The 18,080-nt window shown below is 39.6% G+C and overlaps 1 protein-coding gene across 2 annotated transcripts in view; it reads right to left on the bottom strand.

Moving 5' to 3' along the window:
• Positions 1-18,080, bottom strand: part of B3GLCT (beta 3-glucosyltransferase) — a 67,873-nt gene that overhangs the window by 20,142 nt on the left and 29,651 nt on the right. For both annotated transcript variants that reach the window (XM_064172745.1, XM_064172754.1), the window contains exons 5-8: positions 13,713-13,789; positions 8,680-8,791; positions 6,439-6,575; positions 4,757-4,820 (exon numbers count right to left, since the gene is read on the bottom strand). In XM_064172745.1, the coding sequence (XP_064028815.1) occupies positions 4,757-4,820; positions 6,439-6,575; positions 8,680-8,791; positions 13,713-13,789 (390 nt within the window). The remainder of the gene's footprint in view (positions 1-4,756; positions 4,821-6,438; positions 6,576-8,679; positions 8,792-13,712; positions 13,790-18,080) is intronic.

The following is an 18,080-nucleotide window of genomic DNA, read 5'->3' as shown; positions in this document are numbered from 1 at the left end:
TAATTTCACTAGACTAAGTACTCAGGACATTTAAGTTATATGCTGGGTTCCTACCTCAGAACTGCTAAAAAATTAACATCATTTCACATAAAACTATTTGGAAACTCATAGAAACAAAGTTCTTAACAAAAAAAAAGGAGAAAACAGTATCTCAGTAATATGTGGACCCATCCCTTCCCAGCTGCCCTACTATGTATTTCCAATTCCAAATACTCCTTAGTCTCTCTTGAGGACAGGCCAAAGATATGAAAGCACCTTTGAACAAGAACTGTTTGTTTGAGCATATACTCATGATTTAGGAGATCTCAAATCTAAGTTTGCCTCTGCCTAACTCAAAAGTTAAAGCTTCTGGTTTTCAAGAGTGCCTACATCAATGAACCATACCTGTACTGGGAAAGAGACACTCCATGTTACCTCAAGAAACTGAGTTGTTGTACAAAAAGTAAGATTCATGGAACCAACAAAAAGATGTAGTGCAGGGAACTACTGCACAAAGGCAAACAAACTCCTCCACAGGAGGAAAATATGTCTTGGGTTCTAGCTGCTCTTTACCATGTTATTTACACATATTCCAATAACTTGTGCATAGAAAAGGGAAGTTAAGTGCTTGGAATATAGGATGAGACTCAACACACACTAAAGGCAATGAAAATTTGCCTTTTTCTCACTTTTTATGCCAACTTAGGTACTATCAGCTTTAAAACCTTCCAGGGTCAGAATGCAGCTCCTCTTTTAGCAAATAATGCGATTGTTAAGCTATTAAGAGGGCACAGTAGTTCCTTCTGCCCAGTGTTCAGCAAGAACTCAGCATAAACCCAGAGCATTAAGTATGGTGTGGACAAGCCCAAGTCATCAAACCAGTGAAAGACTTGTAAGCTTATTATTTTCCTGCCCAACACACTCATGTTTCAACATCTTCAGAAAACCCCAACAACCTGCAGACAGCAACTTCTGGAACTCAGAACAAAACAGAAGTGTCAGTGTATTACAGACCAAGGGGACAGGCTTGAGAACACAAGCATATTTTTGAAACCTAAGCTTCCAGATTTGAATTTCAATGAAGGCATAGCTGCATATCAAAACACAATTAATTGATGACTTTTAAATCAAGTTACTGGCTGTAGCTGGGCTGTCCTAACTACACATGCACTCTCAGTCTGCTTCAGCTGCAAAGTAAAAACATCTAGTTTGCACTAACAATTTTGCATTAATGTATTTTTCCTTGTAATTGAGCAAATGTATGTAAGTGGGAGCTGTGAGTACCAACATGCTCACCAATACTGCTGACAGTGACTTGCTAAACCACTTGAACTCAGCTGAAGGTTCTTTCATTGCAAGTTTTGTAGCTTGCTTTCTACTTTCTTGTAGCCTATTCATTATTAAGTGGTCAATTTATTTGCTGGTTTAGTAATGCTCCTTGTTGTGTTTTCAGTTGAGATAGAGGTAATTTTCTCCCTCGTAGCTGGTACAGTGCTGTGATTTGGATTTACTATGAGAATAATGTTGCTAATACATTGATGGTTTGGTTGTTGATAAGCAGTGCTTATCCTAAGTTAAGGGCTTTCCATTTTCCAACACTGCAAGTAAGCAGGTGCACAAGTTGGGTGGCAACACGGCCAGGACAGCTGACCTGAACTAGCCAAAGGGATATTCCACATCACAGAACATCATGCTCAGTATATAAACTGTGGAAAGTTGGGTGGGAAGGGCAGATTGCTGCTCGGGCATCAGTCAGCCTTTTGTGAGCAACTGCACTGTGCAACTGCTGTGAAAACACACATCATCTTTGCATTGCAGATGAGTTCAACAAAGTACTAAAGGGAAGGACCACTCTCTAGGGAAGAAAGTATGTGTGACATTTAACACAAACACACTTGTGATAATGAATAGAATACAAACACATACAGATCTCCAAGGTTAGCTTTTTGCCTTGTCACCACATTCACAGTACAGCACGTAAGTGGTTCTTAACCCCGCCTTGTAGAAGAGGAAGGGATGGGATTTCTAAAGAGCTTTCAATACATTTTGGCAAGATTGTATTTGTTTAGAATTCAGTAACTCTGAACGAACGTCTGCCACAGGAATCAACAAAGAAGCAATGCTCCTGCAGCACAAAGAATATCTAACAACCATAACTTAACATGAATTATTTATGACAGTTCCTAATTTCCCAATAGATAATGAAATCTTCAACAGAAAGCCTTAGAATGGTGTGAAGCCAAACGTATTTCAGAAGTGAGGTCAGAATGTCATTTTCAGTTGTTTAGATGACAGACTGTTCCTAAAACGATGGAAATGGATTTACAACTAAAAGATGGAAAATGCTCTTAGCTTCTAGTTTGAATCTAATGTTAGATATACAAAAACTCTGTTAGTCACTTCCAGTTATGAATAAGCATCAGGGACCGTGCTGTGCATTGTTCAATTACAGAAGCCTAAAAAACAATGAGCAGCAGCATGACAAAAACCTCTTACCATACCGGTACGGGAAGACAGGCCTTCCAGATGGAAAGTGATATAAATGTTAATGGATGTAACATTGAAGACATATGGATGTAGCATAGAGATCTGGTGAGTATTAGGGTGAAAAAAACTGATAAAGAGCACATTAAAATACCAAATACTAGAGACATGTGTGCTAGTTTGAAGCAAGCTGGAATGTTTTGGTAAAAGAACTAGATAACAGGCAGTGAAATGAAAACAATTGATGTCAACTTCTCTCACAGTTACGCTGAGAACTCTGGGAAGAAGAAGTAAACTTTCTCCATTTTGTCTTTCTTTTCTGCCTTTGCCTTCAGACCTGGTCACATCTCATTAACCCTGCTCCCACTAACCTTGCTCCCTAACCTCTTGGCTGCACCTCTCTTCTTCCTGAGAACTGGGGTAAGGTTGAGAGGGCCGGGGGAGGTGTTGGGGTGGTTTGAGAGCCCCTCCTGGGGACTCAGGTTTCTGGGAGGGGAGTTGTGCTTTTGTATTGTTTATCCTTTGTATATTTCTGTATATAACTGTATATAACTGTATATATTGTAAATAGCTGCTTGTAAATTCTGCTAGCTGTAAATAAATTGCTTCATCTATATTCCCAGGGTCCGTCTGAGTTAGCTGGGGCAAATACAAAGTGTGGGGGGGCGGGGTAACCCCCAAACCATCACAACATGTTTTAGTAGAACTCTGTAACATTAAAACATTTCTTAAAATTTTTATCATCCTTCATGAATTTAGACATTGCACACAACCATTAAGGACTACAGGTTATATCCCTTGATTTGTGTCAATCTTGACTCTCACAAAAACGATGTAGAGATAAAAAGGAGAGGATGGTAATTCATAAAATAAATGTGGAGGAATGGAACTGTCTCTAGGGAGACACCAGGCTGTGCAGAAAGAATGACTACAGGGCTGAAGTAGGTTATCAATGGCAATAAATCTGAAATGAAACATATGCAAAGAACCACTAACAGAATAAGAAGTAGATGGAAGCAATTTTGCCTGTTGAGTGATCAACTGGTTTTCATTAAGCAATCTGTGGCACATAAAAGGAATGTCTGCTAATGATTTATTATTGTTTTTATGACACTACATTCAGAGGCTTTGTCACTGCTGAGGTCCCAGAGCTGAATACTGAGAATGATTTTGAGGTAATTTACTAGAAGAAGAGTCAACAGTGTGAAGCCCAAGGTCTTGTATTTAGAAAAAATAACAAGGGGAAAGGAACAGCAGTTGACTTGCTTCATGTAGCAACAGGGAAAGCTGAAAGGGGTCCAATTGTGTTTGAGAAATAATGGGAAACTATGTGAAAGAACAGTGATGGCACAAACCCATATTCATTTAAATATGCTACCAATGTATACTCTATAAATATCCTGTAGACTTATGTTGGAAATGAGGAAGTTTATAACCATTACAGAATACAGATCTGGAACAGCAGCAGTAGCTTTAAAAAGGTATTTGTGGTGGGGTTTTTTTTCTTTGTTTTGTGGGTTTTTTCCCCTCTGATCCAGTACTACAATTTATAGCTGACTTTCTCTAGTTTTAAAAAATTAAAACAAATTCAACATCACTCATAATTTCAGGCTCAAATCAGTAAACTTATTCCAGATTAGTCCTCCCCTTCCACCCTAGTTCAGTAGTTTTCTTTGGTGACAGTATAAATATTCTAAAGGCAGGGGGAAAAAAAAGCTTCAGAAAAAGTAGCATGAATATTCTTTCAGATCATCACATTGCTCTCATGCTCCTTTCACTGGACTGACTCATACACTGAAAGAACTCATAACTACCTTCTAAAACAGTTGCAAACTAGAGATAAAAAAAGAATCCAGACTGCCATGCTGCAAGCTGCAGGGTTGACTGTTCACACAACAGTCAGATTCCTCAGACTATTTAATGCAAACTCCATCATATTCAGCTGATAAGGTTTTGACTTAAAAAGTAAGTGATGCTGACTACATCTGAGCTACTAGCTGTGTCAGCTTATGTTTCATGAATTGGAAGTCTTTCTCCTTCTTTAAAGACCAAGCCTTAGAAGACACCTTAATGTACACAACCATGTATATAGTAAACATACAATTTTATATTTCAAGCACAGAATGAATTAATAAAGTAGTACAATACTCTAAACAAAGGGAAAGAAATCAAACATATTATTGCCATCAAACTTTTTAGCCATGTCTGTGAAAGATCTACTTCCATTATCATTTATAACCATCCAAAAAGACAGACTTGAGACAATTTCCTCTTTCATCACATGACTGCTTACCTCATGTTTTAAATCTATTGTAAAGTCTGACTTGAGTGGTTCACTTTTCAACTTCTTTGCAAGCCTATATAATTAGAGATGAAGAAATTTACTCAAAACCACAAATTACTTAAAACCAAAATCAGTCAATAGTGTCTTAAAATCAAAATCAGTCAATAGTGTCTGCAGCAAAGTGTGGCTGACATTACTGATCATCTTAAAAGAGGAAGAAAAAATAAGTAAATGACACTTCTCTATTTGTTGCCCCAAGAAGAAACTTACATGCCTTTATCACACCTTTTTTTTCCAACTGAGCACAGTGTGATGATGTTAGCATTACTTTTCAGTAGCTTCTTCCAGAAAACTCTCATCTGAAGTAGATGGAGTCTGGCAAAACATTTTCTCCAGATTAAATGCAGCAGTTTGAAGCTTAATATTGATCAGCATCTCAAACAGAATATTGATCAGCATCTCAAACAGAGATGCTTCAGACAATGGCCTCTTATTGTGCATTCCAAAGCACAGTACTTTCAATTTATGAAAATGTCAGTCCTTGCTACAATGAGCTGCCTTCAACTTCAGAAATCTAAGAACTTTTCAAATATAATTTAAAAATTAAGCCTCTAATCTGAAATAAATCTCTCTATAGGATAGGCAAGACTTCTAGAGGGAAATGCAACCACTCTAAGATGCAGGAGTAAAATTGCTGTATAGGGGAGAATAGAATCATCATAGAATCAACCAGGTTGGAAGAGACCTCCAAGATCATCCAGTCCAGCCTAGCACTCAACCCTATCCAGTCACCTAGACCATGGCACCACGTGCCTCATCCAGGCTTTTCTTCAACACCTCAAGGGATGGTGCCTCCACCACCTCCCTGGGCAGCCCATTCCAATAGCAAATCACTCTCTCTGTGAAGAGCTTCCTCCTAACATCCAGCCTATACTTTCCCCGGCACAACTTGAGACTGTGTCCCCTTGTTCTATTGCTGGTTGCCTGGGAGAAGAGGCCAACCCCCACCTGGCTACAATGTCCCTTGGCACTGAGCTAGTTAAATGACTAGTATTGGGTAACTATTAAATAGCTTGCATGACATTAACTTTCACATAGGAAAAGAGAAGCAGAAGAAATCATATACACACAAATCTCTTTCCATGCCCTTGCTTACTAATGAATTCTTATGTGCTGCTTACAGTGATTTTGTTTGGAACACGTAGAATAAGGAATAAATGTAATTTAATCAAAGCACTATTTTCTGGGTTGGTTTACAGTGGGAGCACAAGTCTGCATAGGCATCCACAGAGCTAGCTCTGCCTGGCTGAATGTCTTGCTCATCATTTTAGATTCTCAAAGTAAAGTATTGGCATGAATGCTGATAACATAAGTGGCAGCCGCAAAAGCTCAGTATAGGCTCTGCAGTCAAATCCATCAGTACTTTCTCAGCTGTTTGTGCCACAGCTAAGCTGCAATCAGCAGCTTCAGTTCAAACACAGTTCAAAATTAGAATTTGAGTTTGTGTATCTACAGAATCTGCAACAAGACCTTTAACAGTACTGCAGGAACACCTTCTATAAAAAACAAAAGATAAAACCATATGACAAGCACAACTTGTTTAAATAATACTTATAGCATCTGGAAAAAATGGTATGAATTAAACAGGCTTAATTACAACAAATACAAGTGATCAAAAATTAAATTCTTACTTGTTAACAAGTGGAATGCTGAGTGCCCAACCAGCAGCAAAATCTGGAAATTTAAAGGCTGTAGGATTTTCAGCAAAGGCATAATGGTGGATTATTGTAGATTCTTCATCATATAATGCTTTACCTAAAAACCACTCCTGTAAAGGAATATAGGAAACAATGTTGTTCATCTACAGCATCACTTTAGTGAAGATGATAACTGCATTCACGCTGCATAAAGCAAACCTGAAAACAAAAACAAGGGAAGTGTATTGTTCACACTAATCCAGACAAAAATGGCATTCCATAAGAAATCAAACTAAAGGCAGTTCTCTGCATTCAAATACACACTGTATTTTCAAACTTCAGCATAGGCATCTGGATTCTTTGGGGCTGCAGTCTATCATCCTGTTAGAATGACTGGAAGAGGAGGGGCACACACCATTTGGTTTAACCTTGCTTCTGCCTCCCGTCATGGGAGCACAGGTTGAATCAATATGCTGTTGAAATACAGATGAGTTCAGGTTGGAAGGGACTTTTTGGGATCACCTGCTCTAAATACCCCTGCTCCAGCAGGGCCACCTGTCTAGTCGATGGTCCAGGACTTTAAGACAGATATTGGTCTCAGTAGTTTTTTAGAACCCTGGGCCCTCCTCAAACCACAACAACAGTAAAAAGTTATGTATTTCTTGATGTTCAGATACAATTCAGACCTCAGTGCTTGTTTTGAGGTCTTTTACATAAATGAGATATTCCTGACTGGTTTTGAGTTTTACTGCAGCCAATGTCCCCAGTTTTCAGTGCAGGTCATTCTCTTAAAACTTTCTCCACAGTCCTGTAGGATGCTTTCACACTTCAGTTCTCACTCAATATTACATTCACATCACTCTCAACAATTCTATTACGAATCTCTACAAACCCAGATTAAAAAGATGCAGATTCACTCACCATTCACATGCCCCTTGCATGCCTTTCATTATGATTAATGTATACCAGCTTTTCAATATGCAGACTGCTGGCATTTTAAAATGAATAATGAATGACCTCACTCAAATTCTGTGCCTGATGACTACTGTATATGAAGGAATCAGTTATGGACTCTTACACTAAGATGGTGATTACTATGTAGAAAAGCAAAACTTCTTTTCCTTTTAATGCAGGTTGGAAGACAATTTGTTATTGTAATAGACTTTACATGTAATGCAAAAGAAGAGGTTCAAACTGGCCTAAGAGTGGCACCTAGAAAAAAAAATTATGTCTCTGAGAGCATCAATTAGGAGTAGGTGTTTCTGAAACAGAAATAAATGGATATTGCTAAGGCATGACTATATTCATTCAGACGTTTTGAAGGCTGAGTGTTTAAAAATGTTAGATCTTTGAATTATCTTTATTACTATTTGAATAATCTTTATTACCAATCATGACACGGCCATGTGCTTGCAAAAGGACTAAACAGACTAAAGTGAGACCTGAAGCTGAGTTCAATATGTGGTCAAAGTAACAATAAAGGTACAAAACATAGTTCATACAGGAGGTTTTTGTTTCTTTTATTCCAGACAATGTAAGAACATCAAGCTGGACATTTTTCTGAACACTGACAATTCTAAATACTAACACATTTTGTGTTAGTTGCATTGCCAAATTTATTTTGTTCCTTGGTGACTATTTTCTTTTGTCCCGCCAGTCTTTGGATGGTGTTTCTTTTCCCGCAGATAAAAAAAGCCCTGTCCTATCTCCAAGACAGTTTAGAAACAGAATGAAAATAAAATAACCTCCTGTGTTAGATCAGAGACAGCCAGTCAAACTAACATCAGTGATGATAATCGAAACGGATTACAGCCAGGAAAATGGGGAGGGAGGACCATACGACACACTACATTCCTCTTTTTACTAATGCTACATCATTTTCAGGCTATCCACAGAAGGAATCTTTCCTCTGCTCAATTCTAACAGTTCTTCAGCAGCTAGAGAGGCACTCATACTGCTTCTTGTTAAATACTTGCTTACACTCAAGTCAGCCTCAGCAACAGCAATCTAGCCCGCTATTTTAAGCTATTTGGATACATCTTTTCCAGTGTTTGGAGCTCTAAGTAACCTAGGCAGTGTTATAAAATTAAGTTTTAGGCTGCAGAAACTATTCTGCAACTGGGAATTCTAAAAGTCTGTGTATATAATTTTATACTTAAAATGATTCCACATTTCATATAAAAATCTATTCAAGCACATTTAATGGAGAGTTAAACATCTAAATTTTTATTTCACCTTAGACACGTCAAATCTTCCAAGTGCTTCTAGCAGCTTTACAACTTGTACTCTTGTATCTTCTTCACAGAAGAAAATCCATGAGGAGTTCCCACTATAGGTAACAGAGAATCTAACAAAAGAAATTAACATTTCACTAATAAACTAGCTTATGAACAGAACAAGAGCTACAATCCACATTTGCCACATACAGGTACTTTGTCATCCATTATTCATTTACACAGACACAGAAACTGAAACTTTTACTAGTAACTTGAATTATGCATCAAAGGTTGACAGAAGATGGATAAAGGATAATGCTTCTGCTGCTATCTGTTTATATACCACCAGTTATTCCAGAAAAAGGGAATAGAGATACATACATATAATATTCACTCAGAAATGCTGAGGTACTACAGGTCTACTAGCCACCTATGAATTCAGAAGTTTCTAGAAAGCAGTTACCTTCCCCTCTGTATCTTAACTTTCTTCCAAGGAGCCCCACTGTGGAGCATCTAACACCACTGACAATCATGACAATGCCTAATGACAGGTTTTCTCACAGCTGTTTGACACTGATCATCCCCAACCTAAAAACTTCATCAGCTATTCCAGTACTGTGAAACTACACAAAATGAAAGGACTCCTCTGCCTTCCTGATGCTAATTAGCTGACACTAATCTCAATGCAAGATTCCTTACTTTTCTACTACTCCCAGTTTAATTATTTCACTACTTAACAAAACAAAGACATATTAATTCATGACATTGTAACAGAAAAAACAAAACAACAATCTTTATTTGTTCAGTTTCCTTTGCAGAACTTCTACCTGATTTAATTAAGTCATCAGAAGAGAGGGGTAAGAAAACTAGCACCTATAAACATCACAGATTTATTCCTCTTCAGCACTGTCTACTGGTAAAATTAGAAATTAAAATAAACAACAAAATTGGGTAGTAAAATTGTTCATGTTTTAGGGAACTGCATTTGCCTAAAAAAAGGAACAAAAATGAAAAAGCAAAACAGAGCTAAACAAACCCTAAAGAACAACATCAAAAAACACCACCATCAAACATGCAAAACAAAACAAACAAAAAAATCCCCAACAAACAAAAAAGCCTGAAACAAATCAAATAAAAAAAATCAAACCCATCATATGACAAATACTTATGCTAGAACACATGATACATGTCTCTGCAGGTCTTTTAATCAGATGCTAGAAGCATTAGGTGGTTGCCAGGGACTAAAGTACTTCAGTCTTTTCCCATCTGGGACAAGTCATTGTCCTGGTTTTGGCTGAGATAGCTTTTTTCAGAGTAGATGGCATGGGGCTACCTCTTGGATTTGTGCTGGGAACTATGATGATAACACACAGGGATGTTTTCATTATTACTGAGCAGGGCTTATGCAGACTCAAGGCCTTTTCTGCTTCTCACTCCACTCCACCAATGAGTGGTCTGAGGGTATACAAGAAGTTGGGAGGGGACACAGCTGGGACAGCTGATGCCAGCTGACCAAAGTGGTATTTCATATCATATGGCGTCATGCTCAGCATAAAAAGTGGTGAAAAGAGGGAAGAAGGGGAGATGTTGGTGTTTGTCTTCCCAAGTAATGGTCATGCATGATGAAGCCCTGCTTTCCTGGAGATGGCAAAACTCACCTGCCTGCCAACAGGAACTCATGAATTAATTCCTTGTTTTGCTTTGCTTGTGGCTTTTGCTTTATCTATTAAACTGTCTTTATCATAATGAAACAGTTTTCTTTTTTATCCTTCTGACTCTCTCCCCCCTGCCACCAGCAAGGAGCGAGCAAGTGGCTGTGTGGGGCTTAGCTGCTGGCTGGCGTTAAACCACAACAGTCATCCTCATATAAAACTACCTTTCCTCTGCATCTTGCAATGGTGTATGCTTATTCAGTGCATCCTGTTTATGATATTTAATCTGCTAAATTATAAAAAACAGAAGCACTCCCAAGTCATTGATTCTTTTATGTCATAAATGCATATACTTGTTGGCTACTTGGATCTGGGCACATGTTTGCCAGTCAGGCAAGCAAGAAAAGATACAATCAGCTGGGAAAGACACTTCCTAGCTGTTTCTTTCAAAACTTATCAAACATGGGTATCAGATAACCTCACATTTTTTAGTATGTAGGGTATTCAATGTCCTGTGAAAAACAAAGGCTTTTCTCTCATGCTTTAGGATTTAGTTATAATTTTAAGGGAGAAATACGTGGATTTACACAAAAGCAGGGGAAGTGGGTGAAGGACAAGAGGAAAACATTAGAATGACCCCCACTAAAAGAATTAGTGCATCTTGTGATTACAGCATATGCAGTTGACAAAAAGAATGCCCTATTCATCTAGTTTTTGATGGACAAACAGAATGAAATTTTGAGGCTAAGTATTTAAGGCTTGCAGAGAGTCTTATGTAGACCTCATAGCACACAAATTTGGAGTTCAGATTGCACAGAGCCATTGGAGATACTCAGATAACATCCATTTTCAGGGTAATAATTTTATAAAGAGATTTAATCACTGCTTAATTAACATGGTTACTAAGAAGACATGTATTGGGCCTTCTGGAGACAGTAAAGTTACTGTCATAAGTCATCCATTAATGTCTTACATCTTCTGAAAGGAAGTATCTTTCTCCAAAGTAACCTTTGCCCAAGATCAGTTTAGAGGCCTCCTTTAAAATGCTGACAACCACAGAATGGAGGAAAGCAATTTTCAGATAAGAATGCATCTTTTATCACTATGCCAGGCATCATCAGCTGCTGCAGAATTGGCTGATCTCCCTTCCTCCTCTTCTGTCCATTCAGAAAACTGAACAGTACAAGCCTCACAACATTGTATTTCTAAACTACCCTTTTTTTTCTACCAAAAGTGGCAAGTGAAACAGAAAACACAAGGAAATCCACATTCCAGAATTCTCAAGATGGAAATCCTCTACTTAAGATCCCCTTTCAGATTTCTGAAGAATTTTCTTCCTCTTTATCACACAAATGAGCACTTGTATTTTTGCTTCTCAGCTTTGCTGTCTTTTAAGAGCTATATCTGCAAACTGTGTCACTGAGACACATAAAATTCAGAAGAGGAACCACTAGGACATTGAAAGAAGATCCAGAAGAGGTCACTAAAAGAAGAGTCAAGAAGTAAAGCCAAAGCTGACTGTTCTTTTCAATTTAAATTCTCCTTTTGCTTCTTTTCACAGTCCACATGCATCTCAAAGGCAGCTACTATACAAGTACTGTTTTCTCGTGCAGAAAGCAGAAGGAAATGCACCCTCTCCTGCATCCACTCTGATGCAAAAACCTCAAACCAAAACAATACCCTTCTGACCAACCCTAATAAATTATATTAAATTAGACCTCAAGAGGCTGCAGAGCCTCTGGCATCAATTTCAAATGCAAGACTTAGGCATGGAAAGCCTTCAGCACCACCGTTTGAAACAAGAATTACGGCTTCCTGACAGTTTGCAACCAACTGCCATGTAAATGTGGAATGTCTTCCTTGGAGCTACCTGCATCAGCCAAGAAGAGATATATGACTACCTGTCTTCTCTGACCATACCAAGATGAAAACTGGCCATATAAACTTCTAAAAAGATGTAGAAATGTACACCTTTTCATTAAGAGGCATCAGTAAGTTTGCAGATGACACCAAGCTAGGAGCAGGTGTTGATCTGTTGGAAGGTAGGAGAGCCCTGCAGAGGGACCTGGACAGGCTGGATGGGTGGGCAGAGGCCAATGGGATGAGATTTAACAAGGCCAAGTGCAGGGTTCTGCACTTTGGCCACAACAACCCCAAGCAGCGCTATAGGCTGGGGACTGAGTGGCTGGAGAGCAGCCAGGAGGAAAGGGACCTGGGGGTACTGGTGGATAGTAGGCTGAAGATGAGCCAGCAGTGTGGCCAGGTGGCCAAGAGAGCCAATGCCATCCTGGCCTGCATCAGGAACAGTGTGGCCAGCAGGACAAGGAAGGTTATTCTTCCCCTGTACTCAGCACTGGTCAGACCACACCTTGAGTGCTGTGTCCAGTTCTGGGCCCCTCAATTCAAGAAAGATATTGAGGTGCTGGAACGTGTCCAGAGAAGGGCAACGAAGCTGGTGAGGGGCCTGGAGCACAAATCCTATGAGGAGAGGCTGAGGGAGCTGGGCCTGTTTAGCCTGGAGAAGAGGAGGCTCAGGGGTGATCTTATTACTGTCTACAACTACCTGAAGGGACATTGTAGCCAGGTGGGGGGTGGCCTCTTCTCCCAGGTAACCAGCAATAGAACAAGGGGACACAGTCTCAAGTTGTGTCAAGGTAGGTATAGGGTGGATATTAGGAAGAAGTTCTTCACAGAGAGAGTGATTTGCCATTGGAATGGGCTGCCCAGGGAGGTGGTGGAGTCACCGTCCATGGGGGTCTTCAAGAAAAGACTGGATGAGGCACTTAGTGCCATGGTCTAGTTGACTGGCTAGGGCTGGGTGCTAGGTTGGACTGGATGATCTTGGAGGTCTCTTCCGACCTGGTTGATTCTATGATTCTACCTTTTAGAAACACTGTAAACAAGAGACAGGAGCCTCAAACAGGCATCATTATCTATTTTTGCAATATTATTTATGCACTTCATTCAGTCAAGCAATTTGAAAGGTCAGAAGTTTTGAAATATCCTACACTGTGAGAAGTGGGGACTCAATAGGAAAATGTACACTTTAAAATTGGTTGGGTTTTGGTTTTTGACTAATCTACTTCACTAATAATTTTTAAACCCACAACAATTTGAAGAAGTGCTTTGTTCAGTTGTATTACATTATTATTGTTTTTCTGTTTAAAATAACTTTATCTGATTTAGAGTAGTTTCTCTGATTTAAAAATTTAACAGATAATTACTTTGGAACAACTCTCCGTGCCCCTGCCCCACCTCCAAAAAAGGTAGACTAAGAAAGTGAAAAGGTTGCAACTTTCATTCAAAAACTTTGCTTCTGAAAAAAAAGCAGTCTGAGTAATTATGATTCACATTCCTGGTTACAAAAACTCTGAAAATAACTGCCATTCATTACACTTACTCTCTCATTAATGGTAATATTGTCCATGCACCTTCATGCCCAGCTATCTGATGAATAAGTAGAACTGTAGGCAATTCCTTTAAGAAAAATAAAAATATTCACATTAAACTTAGATTATATGCACATCTTTTTTTTTTCTAAACACCAAAGAATCTTAAACAAAAAATACTCTGGAAATGACTACAAAGTTCTTCACTGCTTTTTACCTGCAAGTAGCCCTGTAGAATAGATTTATTTAGGGTGACACAAATCAAGGTGACCTGCAAATTAGAGAAATGTGCTTCTTCCAATTCATACTGTCTATATTCTCTATTAGATATAAAGGTAATACACTTCCAGATAAATGTTTTGTATTGATCCTATGTAATCAATGAAGCAATAAATCATACTAATTTCCATATCATAAAATCCCATGCTGTAAACAAAGACATAAACAATGTAGAGTATTGTAAAGAGTTTTCCATCACATTACACAGAGCTTATGTAAGAGTTCTAACACTGTATCTTGCTGAGCACAGCTCTGACCCATCACACTAACATCACATCAAAACCCTATGGGTTTACACAAAAATCAAAATGATGAGTAGCATTTTTCTTCCTTAAAAATCAAAGAAGTGTCCTACAAAGGAAAACATTTCCACATATTTGTATGTCCTTTTGCTGTTCTTATTAATGAAGACAGACTTTAGTGTGGCAGGGCACTCCCCACCCCCATCTCCAGAGGTTTGAATGAGGCACCAAACTGTTTTCCCTACTCCTGAGGCTTGGAATGGGAGGAGAAGTAGGCGAGAAGCTGCTTCCCCCACCCATGCAGGCTTGAATGGAGAAAAGCGAATTGCCCCAGCATACAAGAGATGGAGCTCTTCAGCCTGGAGAGGAGAAGGCTTCGAGGAGACCTTATAGTGGCCTTCCTGTGTCTGAAGGGGGCCTACGAGAAGGCTGGGGAGGGACTATCTACAAGGCCTTGTAAAGGCAGAATGAGGAGTAATAGGATTAAACTGTAAGAGTGGAGATTGAAACTAGATGTTAAGAAAGGGTTCTTTACAGTGAGGGTGGTGAGACGCTGGAATGGGTTGTGCAGGGAGGCTGTGGATGTTCCCTCCCTGGAGGTGTTGAAGGCCAGGTTGGATGAGGCCTTGAGCAACCTGTTCTAGTAGCAGGTGTCTCAGCCTATGGCAGGGGGTTGGAACTGGATGATCTTTGAGGTCCCTTCTAATCGAAACCCTTCTATGATTCTATATACATGGCAACTGGACACACTGGGTGCCGAGTTGCCACACTGGGCAGACCTTGAAGAAGGCTGCTGAGAAAGCAAGCAGGTCCTGCTTTCGGAGCACTGCATCCTGCCTTCCTGCTGGAAGGACCTTCCTCTGCCATAAACTGCCTCTGTTCATAGCAATAAGTGGAGCAGTTCAACTTTTCCCAGCACTGCTAAGGCAGTGCTGCTTCACAAGAGTTCCTCTGAGGAAGATGTCTGCAGGCACTTTGACTCGGGCAGGTTTGTCGCCATGAGGCTCAGTGCTGCGTTGATCCATGACTGGGTTATAATGTGCAGTTCCTGACACTGCCGCCAAGGAGCCAAGGGACTATCTCCAAATTCTACTGCACCATCACGAGTACATCAGCCTTTCCCTAGGGCTCTAGGCTGCCTTTATTTATAAGTGGGGCAAGGCTATTTTGTGGCTTAACCTTTTCCAACTTTCTGATTCTCCTAAATTACTAACACTGCCCGTAAGCATCCTTGTGGAGGTTTGTGAACAGTGTGGCCAGTAGGACGAGGGAGGTTATTCTTGCCCTGTACTCAGCACTGGTCAGGCCACACCTTGAGTACTGTGTCCAGTTCTGGGCCCCTCAATTCAAGAGAGATGTTGAGGTGCTGGAACATGCCCAGAGAAGGGCAACAAAGCTGGTGAGGGGCCTGGAGCACAAACCCTATGAGGAGAGGTTGAGGGAGCTGGGCCTGTTTAGCCTGGAGAAGAGAAGGCTCAGGGGGGACCTCATTGCTGTCTACAACTACCTGAAGGGAGGTTGTAGCCAGGTGGGGGTTGGCCTCTTCTCCCAGGCAACCAGCAATAGAACAAGGGGACACAGTCTCAAGTGGTGCCAGGGGAGGTATAGGCTGGATGTTAGGAGGAAATTTTTCACAGAGAGAGTGATTTCCCATTGGAATGGGCTGCCCAGGGAGGTGGTGGGGGCACCATCCCTGGAGGTGTTCAAGAAAAGCCTGGATGAAGCACTCGGTGCTATGGCCTAGGTGACTGGATAGGGTTGGGTGCTAGGTTGGACTGGATGACCTTGGAAGTCTCTTCCAAGCTGGTTGATTCTATGATTTTCCTGACTGAATTAGAACCCAAATTTAACCAGTTTGCATACAGTTTGTGGGTGGGGCTTTTTGGAAATAAAAATAACTACATACTTATATAATTCCTGCCTCATTAATTGCCCCAACTAATTCACTTAGTGAAATAGTTCCATTCAAATCCTTTTATATATGCAGAGGTTGCTACAGAAGTGACTGAGAGAGGCATTTTTGCCTAATACACTTTAAACTTCCTAATTTCTTGGTATATACTTTGCCCTGACATAGAGAAGTCATCCCTCTGAGGTGACAGGTCTCATTTTCTGCAAAAAAAAAGCCACTGCAGTTATCACACATTTGATTGAGAAAGCACCTTTATAAAAGCAGTGTATGATATGCAAGTCAAGGCTCCAGAGGAGTCAATCCATCACTACTAAAACATTTGAAAGACTTCACTAATGCATACTTGCCAAACTTCTACAAATTCCTTCAAATGTACTGAGTATCTATTATTGGAAGATGATTCTATTCACCTCCTTGCATTACAGTATAGGCAACTCTTACAGTTTCAATAGTTAATGGGATGAAATCAATTTTGCTGATAATAAAGCCTAATAAATAATCCAAAAGGACTCTGGTACCTTTGCAGAATGAAAAGTAAGGGCATATCAGAAAGTCAGAGATCAAACAATTAAAACAAAAAGGCAAGGAAACAGCTGGAGGAAAGCTAAGATAAAACAGAAGTCAGTTACGTCTGTGGAGTCTTTCAAGATGACTTTCAGGAGATTCAAGACAACCCTGAAATAATTTCAAAACCATATAGTTATTTTGCACACTTTTCCTGAAACACTTTTGAAAGGTTTGATTTTCAGAACTTAGAGGCACTTCACCCTTCAACATTTCAGAGTTCAGATGCTGAGGACCCAAACAATGAGGCCCCAAAATTACCATTTTAAATTTACATTTTAAAACACAAATGCTAACTTAAGCATTATGAAGGCCAATGATGGACTCAAGAGGAAATCAAAAGACCAAGAATATGCTGATATCAAACCAATCCTGTAAGCAGAGAAAGTAGCAAATCAGAAAACAAGCAAATGCAGATGTTAATATGTGTAAGTAAGGGGAAATACAAACATTACAAACAAATACACTGACCACTTGAATGCACACTTATGAGAAAGTTTTAACACTGCAAGTTCTGCCCGTGCAAGAGAGTTGAAGTTTCACCAACAGACATGGAACATAAGTATGAAAATTACACACAGAAATCAGGCAAAACAAAAGCAAAAGGAGAGAGAGAATAGTTAGATAAAATGAAGGTCTGAGTAACGTCTATAGAGGAATCTGAAAATGAGTACAAGTCTGATATACTGAAGTAATGCATCAATTTGATTCCTGTCTTTTAAATGAGAAACAATATGCAAGTCTAGGAGAAAATTCAACTGGTATGGTAATATTTAAGTGCTTATTCTCTAAATGCAAAATATTGTTTTAAATGGGGAGGGGCAGGGGGAAGAAAAGAACAAAAAAGTTCTGTATCCAAAATTTTCTGTTAGCAAACCAGAGATGATACACAGCATTTAGTATTTACTGGTATCATCTGACTGAAGCAATACAAGCATAAAGAAGCATCAAGAGCAACATATACTGGGAGCTACAATATTCAAAGCTTTTGGATAAGGATTAGTGTGATTTCAGGAGGCCACCAAAAATGGCTGAAACTTCTTCCTCTCTTTCACTGCAGTACCGTGTTGCCCAATTTTTTTGAGTCCTCCTGTGGGGACTTAATTTAGAGAAAGTGGTAGATGCTGCAGTTACCTCATCAGTATCTCTGCCTTCATCACAGAGAAGTGCAGACTTGTCACCTCAGCAAGATAGCTTCACATAATCCATTCACAGTTACACATCAGATTTATCCTTTTTCTGTAGAAAGAGACCTGCTGAGCAAAGACTAGCAAGACCTTGTCCAAGTAGAGTGGAGGACAAAATTAATACCACAGATAATGGGACAATGTCTTCCCCAACAGCTCTGGTACAGACTAGCATCTGATCTTTGTTCTAGAGAG

Source organism: Pogoniulus pusillus, chromosome 3 (genome assembly GCF_015220805.1).
Source record: "Pogoniulus pusillus isolate bPogPus1 chromosome 3, bPogPus1.pri, whole genome shotgun sequence".
Classification (NCBI taxonomy): Eukaryota; Metazoa; Chordata; class Aves; order Piciformes; family Lybiidae; genus Pogoniulus; species Pogoniulus pusillus.
The sequence above is the reverse complement of the archived record's forward strand: the minus strand, read 5'-3'. Positions and strand labels throughout refer to the sequence as shown.